General features: G+C 38.3%; 2 protein-coding genes across 2 annotated transcripts; both read right to left on the bottom strand.

The window, feature by feature from the left end:
- Positions 1-1,378: 1,378 nt before the first annotated feature.
- Positions 1,379-4,606, bottom strand: LOC110644509 (rhodanese-like domain-containing protein 6). Its single transcript, XM_058146901.1, has 9 exons — positions 4,354-4,606; positions 4,091-4,252; positions 3,901-4,006; positions 3,481-3,679; positions 3,213-3,294; positions 3,006-3,088; positions 2,775-2,907; positions 2,364-2,529; positions 1,379-2,177 (listed from the first exon to the last, which is right to left on the bottom strand). Exons 1-9 carry the CDS (start codon positions 4,525-4,527, stop codon positions 1,432-1,434), a joined length of 1,851 nt encoding a protein of 616 aa, XP_058002884.1. The 5' UTR covers positions 4,528-4,606; the 3' UTR covers positions 1,379-1,431.
- A 5,375-nt stretch (positions 4,607-9,981) lies between these two features.
- Positions 9,982-14,810, bottom strand: LOC110644502 (importin subunit alpha-4-like). The gene is made up of 10 exons (XM_021797315.2): positions 14,352-14,810; positions 13,505-13,601; positions 13,313-13,404; positions 13,083-13,214; positions 12,495-12,680; positions 12,187-12,350; positions 11,951-12,029; positions 11,618-11,746; positions 11,016-11,143; positions 9,982-10,634 (listed from the first exon to the last, which is right to left on the bottom strand). The coding sequence occupies exons 1-10, from the start codon at positions 14,568-14,570 to the stop codon at positions 10,259-10,261; spliced, it is 1,602 nt and encodes a 533-aa protein (XP_021653007.2). The 5' UTR covers positions 14,571-14,810; the 3' UTR covers positions 9,982-10,258.
- Positions 14,811-19,842: the final 5,032 nt, after the last annotated feature.

The following is a 19,842-nucleotide window of genomic DNA, read 5'->3' as shown; positions in this document are numbered from 1 at the left end:
ACTCAACCAATCATTTTGACTGTAAAGTTTGTACACTAATCATTGCACCGCCACATTTCAACTCATTGCCAACTCACCGCAACTGTGTTAAAAGTTGACAATTTGACAAGCATACCGTAATAGTCACGTGATTTTTATAATTAATTCATGATTTTTACTTTATATGTTATTTTTTGTCCTTTTAAAATTTATTAATAAAATAATTTTAAAATTTTATTTATTTTATTTCATAAAAATTTCCTAACTTATAAATTTTCATATTAAAAAATAATTAAATTATCTTTTTCCATCGTCTTCTCTCTTGCTTAAAAAATATTAGCCATTTTAACATCATTTAAACTTATCATTAATATTATTATAATGATCTAATTCTTAGAAAGAAAAATGATTTATTATTTATTAAAAAGTATTAATTATATTTATAGATATCACACTATATTTTAAAAAAAAAATTAATTAAAAATTTTTAAAAAATTAAAATTAATAAAATAAATAAAATAAATAACAAAATTAAAAGACAAATTATAAAAATTATCTCATAATAATCTGCCCAACAAAAGAAAAATTATCTCAAACGCTGTCTTTATCATCAGACCCAACAAGTGAGAAGAATTGTCTGCTTTACTCCTCAGCCTCACGACAAGAACTTTTTTTTTTTCATTTTCTCAGAAGATAGAAAATTCATTATATGGAAAGAGAAATATAGGCTTAGCCCAATTATAATTAAAATAGCTAAGCTCTGCTCAATTACGAACATCCCATGAGTAACAAGAAAACCTATGCCTAGCGCATAACCCAGTCCACCAACCAAACCCTAGCTATGGCAGAAGAACCTTAGTAGCAACTAACGCCGCCACCATCTCCAGCGCTGTCATTGGGGATCAAAGCTCAGGGAAGACAGAGGACCTCAGGCACAACCTAAACTCTAGAGAAAAATACTCAACAACAAGGCAAAGAAGAGATGTGCCAAAACCAAACACCAACATTTCAACCATAGGTGTGCTAGCAAAGACCAAACTGAAATGGCGTAGAAGCGTCCAGGGCAAAGAGAAGGGAGCCCTCCCCCGCTCGGAGGGGCAGGGCCTCCTACTGCATCAAAAGAAGGGTGATTTTGAACTTGAAAACGCACTTTTACAAGGTTGGAACAGAAATCCTCCATAAAAAGCCCAAATCTCTTCGGTATATGGTCAATGTGACTAACAACATACTTTTATAACACCCTCGTCACACATGCCTCCAATCATGGTCAATCCACAAAAGGCAGAGGCGATGAAAATATCGCGTTTATGTCCCCCGTTACACCACAGCTTATTTCTTTGCACTTGTTAATTGATCGAGTGAAAATAATGATTAAGAAAAACTAAATTTGCTCAATTAGTTTGTATGCAAAATGTTTGTTTTTTTTTTTTTTTTTTTTTAAAATCAATCATTTCAAAGAAAACGTTGTAGAAAGCCTCTAATCTGATCAATATAAGGATGTCGAGTAGGAATGATGTGACCACAGTCATGCTCAATAATAACTGATGAATCCTCTTCAAACAAGGAAACCAGGTCTCTGCTGGCTTGGTTTGCAATCTGCCTGTCCTTGCCCAGATCACGGCCAAATATATGAAGTGAGGGGCAGTTAATTGATCCTCGCTTGATCTCTGCATGTTGAATAGCAAATCCAGAGCACAAGACTGCGAATCTGAAATTGATTTCACCCTTTAGTCTCCCTTCTAGCGCACAAACTGAAGCAGCCATCGCTGCTCCCTGTGAAAATCCTAAGATCCCATCAAAAGGCCCTTCCTGAGAGAATACAGTGCTCAAATATGCTATTGATACATCAAAACCCTCAGTTTGCTGCTGATACTGGAGGGGATCAAATGGACCATCTGCCACTTTCCAGTCAATTTCACTCCTTCCTATGAAATCAGGTGCTACCAACCATGCAAACTTCTTCTTGCAGTTATCTTTTGGAGGGACAATTTCTTGTAATAGTGATGCATTATTGTGCCCTGGTTCTGTTATGCAAGGTTGGTAAATGAAAGGCAATTCATGGGGTCCATCAATAAAGACAAGTTCAGCAATGTTTTTAAGTTTCTTGGCCAAAGATGCAGTTCTTCCTTTAAAACCAGAGGCATTTTGACGAAAGCCATGCAAGCATAGGATTCTTAGTTTTCTGGGGCGATCAACACCTGTTTTATTACATGAAAACTGATTAGATTGAGAGCAAGAAGTCCATGAGAAGAAAAATAGATGAAAAATATGAGATATAAACTATAGAGATGTTTATAATTTGCATGGAGAATTAGCACTATTACTTGTTATATATCGGCAAATCTGCACAAAAATGACTCTAATGATACAGATACAGACCTTACCATGTCCCTGATGCAGCTGGCACAAGAATGCAGTATCCGAGGGAATGCATGCAAGTTCACCATCTGGCATTGTTTCCTCTGGCTTACTATTTTCAGTTGACGGAATTAAGCCAACAACCTTGCCATGTTTCTGACATAACTCACAAACATAGACAGCTTCCCTCATCTGCACATCCACAATACTAAAATTTACAAACAAGAAAAAGCAAATACAGAGTCCAACAAGTGGAACAGAAGCTGAATAGTAGAAAATCATTTAGAAACATAGGGCATATATGATTGATGAAAGTTCAGAAACTTGACAAATTAATTCACAGGAGAAAATGGAAAGCTACTGTTTTATTTTTACATATTCTGCTAATCAAATTTTAACATTCAAACAAAAGAGGATAGAAAGTATCAAATACATACTTGGCAACTATCACAGACCAAAACAAGCATTCTACAATAAGAGCATCTGCAACGTGAAGAATAGTCATCAAAGGGCATGTCGCATAGAAGGCAGGTACCCAAAATATTTGCATCTGAACTCCCGACAGAAATACTGCAGCCACAATATAAAAAGATAGGAATTAGGAAATAAAAATACAGTGACACCAGATTTAACAATTAGAGAATATTGAGAGACTGATTAAATCATACCGGTGATCAAACACAAAATTCTTTCCTTTGAAAAAGCCACCATCAGGGAATTGTTCCAAATATCGTTGTATTCCACCAAATAACTGCATCAGCACCCACATTACAAAATACACTATTATCACTACCACCAAATAATGACCTTACTTCCTCAAAGCCATATTATTAAACTAAGGACATACTAAATTCCACCAAGTCCATGAAGCTTACCTGAAATACATTTTCAAATCCAACACCTTTCGACCTAATATATGCTGATGCCATCTCACACCTGATTCCTCCAGTGCAATACCTACAGCATGACACAAGAAAATAAATGAAGATCAAAATGGAACTATACATGTGTCAAACTCAAATTAGGACTTAAATTTCAATGGAGACAAAACTCTTTCAAAAAAAAAAAAAAAAAGAAAAGACGAACAGAAAGTGAACTAGAGGAAAACATCCAGATATGATCAATTCTCAAATAAGAACTTACATGAGCACACGTTTGCCTCGCAATTGTTCGGAATTATCATCTATCCAGGAGGGTAGATCACTATACTGCCTGATTTCTGGATCCAAAGTTTCCACATTAGGCATATGGAACTTCCCAATTCTTGTTTCATATAAATTCCTTGCATCTAATACAACAAGTCCTCCATTGGCAGTAGGACCCTCATTCTCTACACATTGCTCTGCTTAAGGACAGAATCAGCGAACACAATTAACAATTTCCATCATTTTCCTTCTACAAGGAAGCATATAACAAAACCAAACATTGTGATTTTGATACTACACCCACACACACAGAGAGAGAGAGAGAGAGAGAGAGAGAGAGAGAGAGAGTCCATAATAACCTAAAAAAAAAGAAAGGGAACCAAGAAAGAGCAGTTAGAAAGGCAAAAACACTACTTACGAGCACTCTGAAGAACAGAATGGAACTCAAGTGCAGAGAGATGAGTTCCAGCATTTGAGATATCTGGTGCTTTTAACAGAGGATGAGAGCCAAAAGTAACCAATTCCTGCGAAAAAGAAGAGAATTACAATAAAAAATCAAAAAAATTGTACTAATTGAGCAATTTTAACTTAAAGCAAAAGTACCAAACCTTGACGATCCGAATGGATAGTGAAGTGAAACCGCACTCGCGAGCAACCTGATCGTTCAAAGGATAATGGGAAGAGGCGAGTTTGAAGTCTGTCCCTTCAAATAAACTAATCGATTTCACTGCCGCTATATGCTTCTCCAGCGACGAAAGTGTACCACCAACCTAAAGCAAGAAAAAAGAATATTAAGATTGAGGTTTGAGAAAGAAAGGGAGAGGGGGAGGGGGGGGGGGGGGGAGGAGATGGCTAGGGTTAGAGTAAATACGGTGACATTGAAGCCGTGGGGAGACAGGCGGACGCGGCCGAGAAGAAAAAGAGAGCTGCAATTGGACTGGTAAAAAGAAAGGAGGAAATGTAGATCGGGAACTGAAGTGTATTTGTAATAAAGAAGAATGCCGTATTGATCTTTGTCTTGGTCTTGCTTCTGGTTGTCTGCCATTGTTGATGACGCTTGAGATTTCGAGCAAGCCCTGTGTAGCGTGGAGCTCTTCAACTTACTAAGCCCTAATATGGTCGTCACTTTCTGTACATTTTCATTTTAAGCTGGGGCCATTTGGGTTCTCATATAGAAACTACCTGTCGTTTAATTAAAACTTTACAGCAGGTTATTTGATTGTCATATTAAGAGAACACGCACGGGAAAGATTTAGTGTATGTTTAGCATTGAGATTAGTGGATTAAAATTAATTTTTAAGAAAAAAAATATTTATTTTAAATATTATTAAAAAATAATTTTAAAAATTATTAAAAAATAATTTAAAATTAAATTTAATAAATTTTAATTATAAAAATATTTAATTTTAAATTATTTTTTAATAATTTTTATTAATATATAAAAAAATGTTTTTCTCTATAACAGTCGCATCAACAATATTAAATAAACCCTTAAATTTGTTTATGGCGCATATTTAAGTGCAGTTGTACTACCAGGCTCCATCCAATGATAAGTGTCACTCCACAAAAGTAGTCTCCCGGAGAAGTCCAATTTTTTTCCGCGAGTTTGCCTACCGAGGGAGGTTCAGTAGCTGTAAATCTTTGTGGGGCGAAGGGAAGGTGCATTGCTAGGAGGCAATGTTTGCGGAAGTCAATTTTTGGGGCAAACAGGCCAACCGGGCAAGCAGGGGAGTTGCCGGGAGGAGCAGGCCAAAATGAGGTTAAGTCTGCCTACTGCACGTCAAAATGAGGTTCAGAGGGGCTGGAGGTGTGCTGGGCGCCTGCTGTGCGTGCCGGGCTGATGGGAGGCCCAAAACGAGGTTCACGAGCCAAGTCTAGCGCACAACGGGCCAGCCGGGCAGACGAGGCGTGAAATGAGGTTCATCGCGCGGGAAAGTCTGGGGCGCACGGGACAGGAGTACGAAAACGAGGTTCAAACATGCGCGGGAAAACTGGGCATGCGCGGGAAGCCAAACGCGCGGGCGAGGTTCAAATCGGGCGCTACTGAACGCAGCGCGCGGCAAACGAGGTTCACCCGCCAAGCTTCGAAGTGCTCGAGAGCTGGGCGCGGGAGGAGCGCTGGCGCCATGGAGGAGCGCTGGCGCCATGGCCGCCACCGCCCAAACGAGGTTCACCGGCGCTGGCAGCCCGCCAAAACGAGGTTCCCCGCCAGTTTTCTGCCAACCTGCCCAAATTTGATTTTTGGCCGCCCAAACCACCCCAAGTCGACATGAAGGCTATAAATAGGGGATTTTGGCCTTCATTTGGGCATCCAAGAGTCTCAACAAGAATCCAAGCCATACCAAAGCTCTTTAGTGTGTTTTTGTACATTTAGCCCATTTTATTGCTCTCTTGTAAGCCTTAGGCTTGTAAAGCAATTTTCATTGAGTAGTAAAGTTACTTTCCCTTTGCCAAACTCTTTCCAAGTGTGATCCTTGTTCTTTACTCACTCTCTCACCATTTTTACCCTTTGTCACCCTTGTTAGTCTATCTATATAGACTTTGAGTGTGAGAAGGCTGACTTAGTCTTGGGGGAAGACTAAGGCCGCACGGTTTGAAGTAAGTTTGAGGTGAGCAAACTTCTTACTCCATGACAAGTGGTATCAGAGCTTCGGTTGCTCTTGAAGGTGATAATGGCGGACCAGAGTGAGATCACCCTTGGTGTGGGTGTTGCTCCTACGGTTGTGGAGCATGAAGGCGGCAAGAGAAAAGGTCGTGGTAAGTCAAGGGAGCCTAGCCGAGCAAGGGAGGACTTGGGAGACTTAGAGACACGTCTCGCCAAAGTCGAATTGCACCTCGTGGATGGAGAGGAGAAGTTCGAGGAGATGGACACCCGCTTAGTGGAGCTCGACGAGAGGATGGAAGAGCTTCAAGGGGATATGTAGGGTGCCTTGAATGCTGCAATCGACAAGCTGGCTAGTGAAGGTGAGTCCCTACGCCTTTCTCAAATGGGTGAATTTGCTGCCTTAAGGGATGAGAATAGGTCCCTGAAGGAACAGTTGGATAAGGTAGTAGAGGAGAATAGCTACCTGAGGAGAGAGTTGGACCAGGCCATGGGAAAGTTAAAGGAAATAGAGCAGCAAGTGTCTCTTGTTGCTATGGCCGTGGCACGAGGGGGAGTTGCCACTGCTTCCGGGGCTAGCTTAGTCATCCCTTCGCGTGTGGAGGTTCCGAAGCCAAGTGTGTATAGTGGCGCTAGGAATGCGAAGGAAATTGATAATTTCCTGTGGAGCTTGGAGCAGTATTTCAGGGCATTAGGCATTACAGATAATGCCAAGAAGGTGGACCATGCGCCCTTGTATTTGGTGGATACTGCTATGGTTTGGTGGAGACGGAGGCACGGCGACATGGAGAAAGGGCTTTGCACCATTGCCTCATGGGATGAGTTCAAGAGAGAGCTCAAGAGGCAATTTTACCCGGAGAATGTCGCGCACGAAGCAAGGGCCAGATTGAGGCATCTGTCACAGAGGGGGAGTATTCGGGACTATGTGAAGGAATTTATGGAGACTTTGTTGGAGATCCCGGACTACCCAGATGCGGAAGCTCTCTTTGCCTTTACCGATGGCCTGCAGACTTGGGCCCAAATGGAGATAGAGAGGCAAGGAGCACGAGATCTAGCTATCGCCATCTCCATAGCTGAATCCCTCGTGGAGTTCCAGAGGAGCGCAAGGAGTAGACCCAGTCCACAGAAGGACAGGAGCGAGGGAGGCAACAGCCAAGGCAAGGATGTAAGCTCCAAATCCTACAAGCTGAAGGAGTGGCACCACAAGAGTCAAAGAGAAGACCGAGGTATGGAACGCCCTTTTCTTAAGTGCTTTCTTTGTGATGGACCACATAAAGCTCGAGAGTGTCCAAAGAAGAGCAAGCTCTCGGCATTGGTCGAGGAAAGGGAGGAGACACCTTTCCAACCGAGGGAGGCGACCATGGGATCCTTGCAGTTGAGTGCCCTGAAGGTCCAGGAGAAAGGGATCGTGAATGTGGAGAAGGGGCGACCTTTTGTCCAGATCAAGGTGGGAGGACAAGAGTTGCGGGCATTGTTGGACACCGGGGCATCCCACAACTTCCTGACGGTCGAGGAAGCTAAGAGGTTGGGCATCCCGTATGAGAAGGAGATGGGATGGTTGAAGCCTTGAAGGCAGTCAACTCCACACCCAACCTGATACATGGTGTAGCTCGAGACACTAAGGTACGCATTGGAGACTGGCATGGTACCTTAGATTTCTTTGTTGTCTCCATGATGATTCTCAGTGCATACTTGGGGTCGAGTTCGTGGACCGAGCTAAGGCGATCCCGATGTTATTCGCCAATAGCATGTGTATCACGGAGGGAGGTGGTACATGTGTGGTGCCGTTGTTGCGAGGGAAGGCGTCCAACACCCTTGCAACCATGCATGTTGAGATGCATGATCCTTCATCAGCTGTTCAGGGAGAGAAGCAGCATGGGAAAGGAGGAGGTACTACGATGAAGGATCCAAAGGAGTGTAAGAGGGGACACACTCCGAAGTTGCAGAAGGGGCGACCACCAAGGGAGAAGGTGGGCTGTGCAAGGGACAATGTAGTAGCCAGAAGTCCAAGGGAGGAGTCCTCGCCGAGGCAGGAGGGTCCGAGGCGACATCGCTCAAGGAAGAGCAGGCGAAAGTGCAAAGCCGAGGGAAGAGCTGGTGCAGTTAGCCACAGGGACGAGGGAGGTACTGCAGGAGCACAGTTAAAGCAAGCCCGAAGCAACACTGCGGGACACGCAGGGAGACATGGGAGGAGGTCCAAATGACGAGGGCGTTGTGCAGATTGAGTGGGGGAGAATGTCACTCCACAAAAGTAGTCTCCCAGAGAAGTCCAATTTTTTTCCGTGAGGTTGCCTACCGAGGGAGGTTCAATAGGTGTAAATCCTTGTGGGGCGAAGGGAAGGTGCATTGTTGGGAGGCAATGTTTGCGGGAGTCAATTTTCGGGGCAAACAGGCCAACCGGGCAAGCAGGGGAGTTGCTGGGAGGAGCAGACCAAAATGAGGTTAAGTCTGCTTACTGCACGCCAAAATGAGGTTCAGAGGGGCTGGAGGTGTGCTGGGCACCTGCTGTGCGTGCCGAGCTGATGGGAGGCCCAAAACGAGGTTCACGAGCCAAGTCTGGCGCACAACGGGCCCGTTGGGCATGCGGGCCCCGTGAGAGCAGCAGCCGGGCAGACGAGGCGCGAAATGAGGTTCATCGCGCGGGAGTGGGCGCGCGAGAAAGGCTGGGCCGCGCGGGACAGGCGTACGGAAACGAGGTTCAAACGTGTGCGGGAAGACTGGGAGCGCGCGGGAAGCCAGAAGCGCGGGCGAGGTTCAAACTGGCGCGCGAGAACGCCAGGCACGCGGGCAAACGAGGTTCACCCGCCAAAGCTTCTGGAAGCGCCTGGAGAGCGCTGGGCACGCGCGGGAGGAGCGCTGGGCGCGCGCGGGCTGCCAGCCCGCCCAAATTTAATTTTTGGCCACCCAAACCACCCCAAGTCGGCATGAAGGCTATAAATAGGGGATTTTGGCATTAATTTGGGTATCCAAGAGTCTCAACAAGCATCCAAGCCATACCAAAGCTCTTTAGTGTGTTTTTGTACATTTAGCCCACTTTATTGCTCTCTTGTAAGCCTTAGACTTGTAAAACAATTTTCATTGAGTAGTAAAGTTACTTTCCCTTTGCCAAACTCTTTCCAAGTGTGTTCCTTGTTCTTTACTCACTCTCTCACCATTTTTACCCTTTGTCACCCTTGTTAGTCTATCTATATAGACTTTGAGTGTGAGAAGGCTGACTTAGTCTTGGGGGAAGACTAAGGCCGCAAGGTTTGAAGTAAGTTTGAGGTGAGCAAACTTCTTACTCCGTGACATAAGTCTCCAGAAAGATGCTAGAAGCATAGACATAGGTCTGTCGAAGCGACTTTAGACAAAAAAATATTCCATTTACCTCAGCCTCGCAAATTCACATTAACGAAACACAAATAAACAATGATCAACTCATATTAAATCTCCTTCGAATCCAATGAGGAGATGGCTCTACGAAGCGGTGAACTGATGATGGCGTGTAACTAGTTGCAGAATCCGTGTGATGCATCTATAAGCACGATCAATTGAGGCTTTTGCCAAATGTCCCAACGGTTTTTAACTTGCTTATATTCTTAGGAAGACCAGTAAGGCCTCAGTAAATATTATGTATCGATTGAATATCATTCCACCAAGTGTAAACTAACTTAATAAATGGATTTCCCGCCCAACACGTCAGCTCTCTTAATCACATGGCTGCTACTCTTGTGACCTCGTGGTAATCTGCTGAAAAGTTATTCAACACAATTGGCTCATAACACATTGTTAATTGATTTGCAAGCAGAATCTTCCCCTCCATAAAGGAATAAAAATGAACATATATCTCAAGTCTCAAATAATTCATCAGAAGATCAGTACATAAAAAGCTCATTATCTGCGAATCCACAACAATCATTGGTGCAATTCTAATTTCACATTAATAATATAACAAAGACCATTTCTCCTATAGAATATAGGAATATAAATCAAGTTGAAAAACTACAAATTGAAGCCCTTGACACTTTTAACAAATTCCACAAATGAACGAAAGGCCTATGTGCCAGACCAAAAACCCTGACCCTCGGCAGCAATGAAAATGTAGTTTTAATTTCCAGGAGAACAGAGCACCTAAAAAGCTAGAGACACCAAGAGAGAAGAGGGCAGAAAAAAAAAAAAAAACCCTCCCACCACATTAGCCAAATTTGAAGCCACCTGGGGGAGCATTCGGCTGGTTAGTTCCAAAACCAAAACCCTGCTGATTTCCATCTCCATCTTGAACATCCTGTTCCTCTTCTTCCTCAGCCCAGTACCTTTCCAAAATCTTCACAGCCTTCTCGTAAATTTCATTGTTGTCATGGGTCTGCAGATTCTCAATTTTATCCAATCCATCGCATTCATCAATCATTTGAGCATACAGATTAGCTCCACCATTCTTTCCCATTTCCTTGTCAGCCTCACCCACCTTCAGAATGTTCTCCAACCCCTCAAGGCAAACTGTCACAATCCTTGGGTCTGGACATATTAGAAGGTCACAGAGAGGTTTAATACAACCTTGGCTCACTAGAATTCTGCAACAAAATTAGATAGCAGCAATGTGAGATTTGGTCTACGTTCATTAAATCTTGCAATATAAGGTTTGCTTCAGCCCAGGACACTGAATTGAAATGCAACTCTTGATTGAGAATAGAGTCAATAGACCCAAAGAACTTGAGGCTATAATGAGATAAACAATAACAAAAATTTATTTATAATTAATTACTTTCATAGCAACATATTGTATAATTTCAAATAGTCAACCACAAGATTAAAGTATTAGTTGTAGTTTTCTCTGCATTACAACCAGGTGGTATGAAATCCAAGAGGTTAGATATTGGGAAAGGATGCAAGGGAGTGTAAAAAGACGCATTATGGACCAGGAAAACCAAACAAAAAAGGAGAAAAAAATGTACTGAATCTGCTCATGAGATCCTCCTGAGGTCGCATTTGAGATAGCCCATGCAGCCTCTTTCTTAATGTCAAACTCTGCATTTTGGAGAAGGTGAACAAGAGGGAGGATAATATTGGCCTCAACAACAGCCTGTTTCACAAAAATATAAAAATAATTATTAATTGTATTCTGAGTAAGAAATGTACCTTTCACAAAGTAAGGACCAAATCTTCTTCCAACAACATTATTGGAATCTTGGATATTTACCCCAACTTCCCTTTCCAATAGTGAAGTTCACAACACAAAACATTATTTAATCAATTTAGAATTTATAAAAGTTGCTTAAAACTTGATCTAAAATTAAATTTGTCATTACCCAATACATCTCTTGAACGGCAGACAAACCAAAAAGTTATAGGTAATGAGAGTTTCTAAATAAAATAAAACTCTGATTTTCACACTAAGCACGAGAAGGGGTTTTTATTATTGTAGTCCTTTGTGCTAGAATAACTAAGTTCAGTTTGAAACTGAAAATTCAGAAATAAAGCTAAGACATTAGACATAGTACATTTTTCAAAATTGAAAGACCATCAAAAGGTTATTCATGTAAAACATAACTGGTACCTGTATTTGATTTTTATTTCCAGCTGTAACATTTGAGATTGTCCAACAGGCTTCTTTCTTTATACTTTTTTTGTGATTTTGCATGAGGAGTTGGTAGAGGCATGGAAGAGCTTGGTTGTCGATTACAAACTGAAAAAACACATATGGTGGATTATTCAGCTGATGTGAAAAGGAAACCACAGAAAATTTTTCTCATCAATCTTATACACTTGCACACACATGATAAAGATATTCCTGATAACCACTAATATTAGTCTAGTTACTAAGTATAATTTCATGTACTAAAGAAAGTTCAGTTAAATTATTGACCGAGCATACAAGTATGGGAAGTACCTGAGTCTGAGCATCATCGCCTGTAACAATATTTCCCACTGTCCGGAGGGCAGGTATCAAAACTGTAGGCGATGGATGACTGGCAGAATTAAACACATTCAAGTCAGTAAAACTTGTTGGACAACTGTAAAAATTAACGCATGCACACAATACATAGAGGGAAACAAAAATGCAATTACAATATGTTAACACAAGTGAAAATCCAATCCAAATTAGAAGTGTACATGGGAACTTACAGTAGAAGCTCCACTAGTTGTTGACAGACACCAGCCTCAATGACAGCCTGAATTTTGTCATTTGGACCATCTGAAAGATAAGAGAGTGCCCAGCAAGCATCTGTTAGGACTTCTTCATCATTCAAGTGGATTAGTTGCCTGAGAATTGGCAATGCAGGCTTCACCTGAGACAAGCCAAACAAATATTATAACCACCATCAGATTATATGGAGTCAATTATAAAATAGCTTTTAAAAATATATCATACTACATCTGCAAGATTATTCTATCAAGCTAATGAAGATGTGAAATCATTTCCCAATTCCCACCTGATCAAATGGTGTAGGTGGCTTGCCACGACAGAAATTAGATAAAGTCCAAGTAGCATTACGTAGCATTGATAGTTTAGAGTGTTCATTTAATTGAGCTAGTAATGGCATCAAAGCACCATGACCAAGAACAAGATCCCTGCAACTTGGGGAGTCACCAGCAACATTACCCAAAGCCCACACCGCCTAGTCAAGAAACAGCAATGTTAGAATGAAAATACATTAGCAGCCACAACAAGAAACTTAAGTTCTCAACAGAACAAATCTGAACAGGGCCATGGATACTGGATAGGATTTTAGGATGCATAACTGAATTGGACAAAATGAATTAATTTTTTAAGGAATTAAAAAAAAAAGATTAAAAATGAAATGAACAAAATATCATCTGAGAATTTAAAGTATTTTGCAAAGGGGGAGGAAAATTTATTTCATTAGGATGCAAGGCATCTATGTTGCAATATTAACTAATCTACTCTACACAGTATATTATTGATTTCAAAATTATCTTGATCATGGAAAGCCAAAAACTGAGCCAATAACACCCTTAAGTTAAAAGAGACCTCACGAATGAGGAGCTGAAATGCCAACCTGCTCTCTAACATCATCACTTGCAGAACCAAGAAGCTGTACAAACATGGGAACAGCACCATGCTCAATGACAACTCGTGTATGCTCTGATGTCCCAGATGCAACATTGGTCAAAGCCCATGCAGCCTCAAACTGCATATGAAGGCAAAATTAATTCTTACATAAGATTATAATCCTTAAGCAAGTTATTACACTAGAAGATATAGAGGATTAGTTCAAGCACTTCGTACTTGTAATTGGGGCAGAACATGCCTTCCAAGAAATTGCACAAACCGTGGGACAACACCTGCTTTTATTACTTCATCAATTGGAGGGCTTCGTTCTGCTCAATTATGCATCAAAGTGACAAAATATGTCAATATCAAATAGGCATATTCATTTTTGCAAAAAGCATGTCTTCAGTATACAAATCATGTGCATACCAATTGATAATAGCTTTCTAAACTGAGTAGTTGCTTCTAACTGCGATGCTGGATCATCAGACCACACTGCTTGAACCATCACAGGAATACTTTCCAACTGTTAGACAGCAAAACATGTAGAAGCCAAACATTAGTACATTACATCTCTAGTAATTTAACAGAACCACACCAAAAGGTAAATGTTAACATCGCAGTAGCCATGAGACAAACGTCAAAAGGCAAAGCAGGGTATACTTGTTTCATTAGCTGCAGCATTGAACAAATTATATAACCAAATAAAAATGGTCATCTCTTCCTAACCTGAGAGCATTGTTAATTTCACCATTAACTATTCAAAGACTACGACCTGAAGTGAAAGGAGAGCAACGACTGGGCCCCTCTACTTATGGTAAAAGATAGTCCACTTTAAGTTCAAATGAAGACCAAAATTCTACTTCCTTGCTTGCAGATTATTGAATAATCTGATACATCAAAATTCATTATCCAACATAAGCAAATGATCGAATATGTCAAACCTATAACCTAGAGAGAGAGCAAGCGAAATGGGTCTCCTCTTCTATTTCCCACGACATTTCGCCAATGATAGAGACAATACAAATCAAAAGCCGTCAACTACTTGATCTTTCATAGTATTGAAAAGAATATTACAACCAGGCAAATTACTTAAGCTGAATCAAGTTCCGATTCAAGTATTTCACGGGAATTCCTCCTCTCCTAGGCCACATTTTCTTGACAAACAGATTGCATGTTTTGCGAGAAACAATTTAACAACTTAAAAGAGAGATCCATAAAATCAAGAAAAAAAAAAAACTACGTAAATTTATAAAAATAAAATAAAATTGTGCACCCGCTTTTCGATGGCGGCAGCATTTTGAGCAGCATCGAGTAAATGTTGAGGCTGAAGCAAGAGCCCTTCTCTTCGCTTCTTCAAAAGATTGTCTTCTCGCTTATTCTTTCTGATCTCTACAAGATTGTCCTCTCTCCTTCTCCTCGCCTCATCCGCATCTACACCCGTCTTGTACGCTTTCTTCCTCACCTCTGTTCTCGTGCTCGGCCTGAGAGACATTTTAACTCTTAGAGAGCTAATGCGCTGAGTGTGTTTGAGGAAATGTCAGTCTGAGAGAAGCTTGGTTGGCGAAGGAAATGTCACAGAGGGAAAGGCTCGGTTGACGGAGATGTTCAAAGCTGTATGCGGGTATTTGAAGTCGTGTGTTGTCTTGTGGCAAGACTTTGGGTTGGAAATGTCGCGTATAGGTTGGTTTTACTTCTCTTTTTCTTGGCCTCCAAGTTCCCTGGATTTTGGTTAAGACCTTGCCCATTGGCAATGGCATCCCAAGAAATTTAAAATATATATATATATATTTTGTTATTTTTATTTATAAATAGTTATAAGATATTTATATAAATTTAAAATATTAAAATAAAATTATTTTATATTATTAATAATTGCAATTTGATTTAAGTCTAAAATTAGAGAAATTTTTGAATGCACCGAGTATTTATACACCCTTTTTCACATAACACATGAAACTTCCTTTTGAAATAAGAAAGAAATTATTTTTTATTTTTATAAGAAATATTATTTTTTAATAATTTTGAAATATTTTAAAATCTTAATGTTACTAATCATAATCGATGTTTTAATATTTTAAAAATTTAAATTCATTTGGTATAGTAAATTATAATTAACCTCCAACTATAATATTTAAATAAACACTGTGATTAATTTATCTCTTAATCTCTTCAAAATTAAAAGCTCTAATAAAAGAAAGGAAAAAAAATCTTATATAAAAATAAAAAAATTCTTATAAATAGAGGATAAAATCCCTCACTAGAAGAAAAATAATTAGAAAAAATAAAGAACCAAAAATACCTAAAATACAAGAAATAAAAGAAATAAAGTAAAATATTCCCTCTTTCATGAAGATAAATTTATTTTTTTTCAATTTTTCTTTTAAAAATAGTAGTTTATTTTTTTAATTTAATAATATTTTTTTATTTAATATGTATTGAAAAATAAATTTTATTAATTTAAAAATAATTTAATAATATAAGTTATTTATTTTTAATGGAGCATTATGAGTAAGGGTATATTAGAAAAGGATTAAATAAAATTTATTGCTTTAATTTTCTTAAACTACTTCTATGTTTATAGGATATAGAGTGAATATTAGTATTAATAGTATTGTAATTCTTGATTTTTTTTTTGAGTTAATCAATCATAAGGTATTAATAGTATATCTTTTAAAATTTTTAGTAGTATTCATAATTTATTTTTTTTATATATATATTGACCTCATGAAACAATTTATAATTACAAAATTTTATAATTTTTTTAATAAAATATAAAATATAAAGATTAAGTGTTTAATTTTAACAAATTGATAGTTATTTACCCAACCGAAAACTTAACACACACCTCAAAATATGTGATATGGTCTAATGAGTGTGCGAAAACCCAGAAAATTTTCTTTCTTTTTACCTTTTCCTCAGACTCTGTGTCTTGTTCGTTGACTGGAGAGAAATTTTTACCATTTTGGTGAAAAAAAAAAGGGAAAAATAATATAATTTACGTTTGGGTTGAGACTGTCATAGAAAAATATTTTTTTTAAATATTATTTTAAATGTGATTAAAAATAATTTTTAAAATTAATTATTTTAGCCTTTTTGAGGCAACTATTGCAGAATTTATTCTAAAAAAAAAAAATTTATTTCAGAATTGAATAATTGTTTTTTTTTGGGACAAAATGATGTTACGCAATGCTCCTTTTCCAAAAGTTGATGCGAGATTTGAGGCCCAACTAAACATTCTTACTAGGTAAGTAATACATTATACCCAATTAAATAAAAAAGAAAATATTAAAAATTTAAATACATAAAAAAAATTAAATTTAATAATTTATTTATATTATAATATATTTTTTATTTATTTTATGTCATATTTATTTTTTAAATTATTTATAACATTTAAGAAATTAAGAAGTATTAATTATTTTTAAATTTTATCATTTATATCTTTTAAATATAAAAAATAATTATATGAAATAAAAAAATTAATCTATCATTGATATTTTTATAAAAATAAAATTATTCAATAATTATAAATTTTAAATATAATAAATAAAAATAAGCAGAAATAGTAATATTCACAAAATAAAAATATCTGCGACTATCTTGACAATTGACAAATTTGCCATCAATAAACCCCAAAATATTCAATTTTTGTAATTTTCTTAAGACATCAAAAATTTCCCTCCAACCTTTAACCCGAAAATTCAAAATTTTCTTTGTGTTTTTTCTCTCCAGCCTTTTGTACAAGTCACTCATACGCCTCATGCTCTATAATTTCAATCACATCCGTTCAAGTTTTGCACCCATCTTCCAACGGCTCAGATATCTAATCTCTTACCATATGACGATTGCTATCTGAACTATTAATCATACACCCATGTCTTATTTGAGCTGCAAATATTTACAACCTTTAATGTTGGGCCCTACTGCGTCCAATCTAAAATACACACGAGTGCACTTTATCATCACTCTCACAATCATCATCCTGCCTTATAAAAAACCTTTTTTTACTACCAAATGCTAGAATCACCGAAACAAACGGAGATATTCAAAAAAAGGTCGAGAGAGAGCGAGAATGGCGGGGAGGTGGTCTACGTCAGTATTCAGAGGGCTGGGATTGGACTTCGCTTACTCTTCCCTCTGGTCTTCGATGTTCCGGTGGCCGCAGTTCATGTCGTTCTCGTACTTATCGCTGAGGTGGGCTCCTGTGCTGAATTGGGACGCGCAGATGTTCTTGAGGTGGCCGGAGCTGGATTTCACGATCTTGGATGACGTTGTTTGGAGCTTGATCACAGCGTTTGAGTCCGTGGCTCTGGTGTCCATGCTCTGCTTTTTCTTTCTCTTCTGTGGCTGCACCGTTTGATCATGTTTGCTACGTGAATTACTTTGTTGAATGCTCTAAAAGTGTTCGGAACCTGAGATCAGAGGAGAGTCTTGTGACGTAGGTAACGAGGGTCGTTGCCTAGAAGTGGAAGAAGATGTGGATTGGAGGTAGAGGTAGATAAGCACGTTACTTGACAGTAAGGCACGTGGAGCTTGCCTTTTTTTGTCTTTGGGTTCTGTAGTTAGATGTAGATGTATTTTTGTAGACGAGAGAAACGGAGAGAAAAAAAAAAAAAAAAATTTAATTTTTTCTCAGTTGTGTGGATTGTTTAATAAAATATAAGTGAAATATAATTTTTCTTTTAAAGAAATGGATAGAAATCAAATTTAATTTCTTTTTTTTTTTCTATTTGTTTCTCTCGTTCTAAAGATAGGGTAAGGAATGAGGAAAGCTACTATCCAATTACAAGGCAACTTATCATTGTACTTAAGGCCGGCCAATAAATGTGCTGTTGTATTAGCTTTCCTTTTGACAAAAGAAAACATCACTTGAGAAAAATGCAAGGTAAGAGATTGAATGCGTGAACAGTAGCTCGAATTTTTCATTTACATATGGTCTTTCTATTCGTTAAAGCTGAAATTAAAGAAGCTGAATCAGATTTTAAAATAATTGATTCTATACCTATTTCTTTGGCTAAAAAGACTGCTTACAGCATAGCTTTTTGTTATTTTTTGTGGTTTGAAATTTGAATATGTTTTTATGGGTTCAAATTGTGACTCGACTCAAAAATTTTACTATTTGATTGGGATAAAAAATAAAATATGTAGTAGTGGCAGAGGGACGGACTGATAGACTCGGGCCTGAAACTAATCTATTTGGGGGTGTAGAATCAACTTCCTAGCAGTATGAACTAATATAAATATTGTAATATTCTACTCTTTTTAATAGAATCGTGAGATATTCATGAAACATACTAGAGTTAGAGTTTGAGAGTTCTGAATAATCGTATTTTTTTTTATATCATAGTGAAACTTTTTATTTTATAGTTGAATCACGTTAAATTTTATATTATTCTTTTTTTTTTCTATATTATTGTGTATATCTTAAATTTGTGTGGCTATCATAACACTTTTGCTCCACCTGCCAAAGGAGAAGAGCTTAAAATTCTTGTAGTCAAAACCATCAACCACTCTACCTTGATAATTCCTCACAATGACAGCTGCCACTGCCTCAGGCATCCCTTCTGTCCAAGCAACGTCAGCTTGAACCAGTCTCCTGGGGCTTATGCTCCTGTCCTTGACCAATTGTAGGACTACTTGTCCTTGACCAATTGTAGGAGTACTGTTTCCTACCACTTGCATTTGAGACATATTAACAGTTTTTAATTCTGCTGACAAAACACAGAATTGATGGCATGTAATTCTGATTGGGCTGACAATGATTAAACACCGCTTTATTTCTAGATTTCCATATGCACTGGCAGTTTGTAGCCACAGATGTCTCTACCTCCTAAGACATTTTCCCTTCTGCCTTATTTTCCATAATACAAGACCACCGTCTTGCAAAAGACGGAAACCCATTAGAACTTGGTTTAAAACCAACAAGATTGATACAATAAGATGCACGAGCATGATCACACCAAAATAGAGCATGCTCCACTGATTCATTGCTCATGTTACAAATAGAACATATAGAATTTATCTGTATACCCCTGTAATTTAAATTTTCTTTTACTGGAAGAGCATTAAGCATAACTCTCTAGATATAGACCTTTATGTTAGGGGGGGCAAAGGCAAGTTCTACATTCTTTGCTAGACTGTAACTGAAATTTGACGCGAAGGAGGAGGCCAATTAACTCCATTTGCAATGCTTCTTGATACAAGAAGTTTATACCCAGATCTCACAGTATAGAATTAATTTTTATCATTAACTTCCAAATAAAATTAAAGAATGTTAAAATAGAAAAAATATTTTGATTAATTTGGACTTTATTACTCCGAAATGCAAATGCACCATCAACCAAAGATGAAAGCGCAAAATTGAAACTGCCTCTACAGAATAGTTTACAATCACCTGTACAAAGAGGAAATTCTTTTTCGGGTGCTACTTTCCTGTAATCGCTATAGTGCTTTGAGATTGAGAACATGCTCTGTGTTAAAGATGAGAAATCATATTCCTTCTCAGATTGTGATGAATTCCATTATGAAGCTGGATTTGTGGCGTCTTGTCAGTGGCTCAATGCAGGCATTTTCAGCCGTCATCCTTCCCAACTCCACCATCAGCACCTTCCCTTCGCTTTGGCTTAAAAGCTTTTACTGCCTTTTTCCTATAGCTAGGATGGTTGGCTAGGGAGACTGTAACATTCCACCTAACTACTGTTTCATATATCCCAAATTTACATTTTAATTATTTAAGATAGAGTATCTCCAATATTATTAAATCT

Source organism: Hevea brasiliensis, chromosome 5 (assembly GCF_030052815.1).
Source record: "Hevea brasiliensis isolate MT/VB/25A 57/8 chromosome 5, ASM3005281v1, whole genome shotgun sequence".
Classification (NCBI taxonomy): Eukaryota; Viridiplantae; Streptophyta; class Magnoliopsida; order Malpighiales; family Euphorbiaceae; genus Hevea; species Hevea brasiliensis.
This window is presented reverse-complemented; position numbering and strand designations above follow the sequence as displayed.

Bases quoted from the DNA above. Each gene is read 5' to 3' on its own strand.
- LOC110644509 (XM_058146901.1), bottom strand. From the start codon at position 4,527: ATGGCAGACAACCAGAAGCAAGACCAAGACAAAGATCAATACGGCATT. The intron at 3,680-3,900 runs GTAAGTAGTGTT...GTCCTTAAGCAG, and splicing joins TTCTGTTCTTCAGAGTGCTC to AGCAATGTGTAGAGAATGAG. The intron at 2,908-3,005 runs GTATGATTTAAT...TTGTGGCTGCAG, and splicing joins AATTTTGTGTTTGATCACCG to TATTTCTGTCGGGAGTTCAG.
- LOC110644502 (XM_021797315.2), bottom strand. From the start codon at position 14,570: ATGTCTCTCAGGCCGAGCACGAGAACAGAGGTGAGGAAGAAAGCGTAC. The intron at 11,747-11,950 runs GTACTTCCCATA...GTGTTTTTTCAG, and splicing joins GCGATGATGCTCAGACTCAG to TTTGTAATCGACAACCAAGC. The intron at 11,144-11,617 runs GTACCAGTTATG...TTTGTGAAACAG, and splicing joins GAAATAAAAATCAAATACAG to GCTGTTGTTGAGGCCAATAT.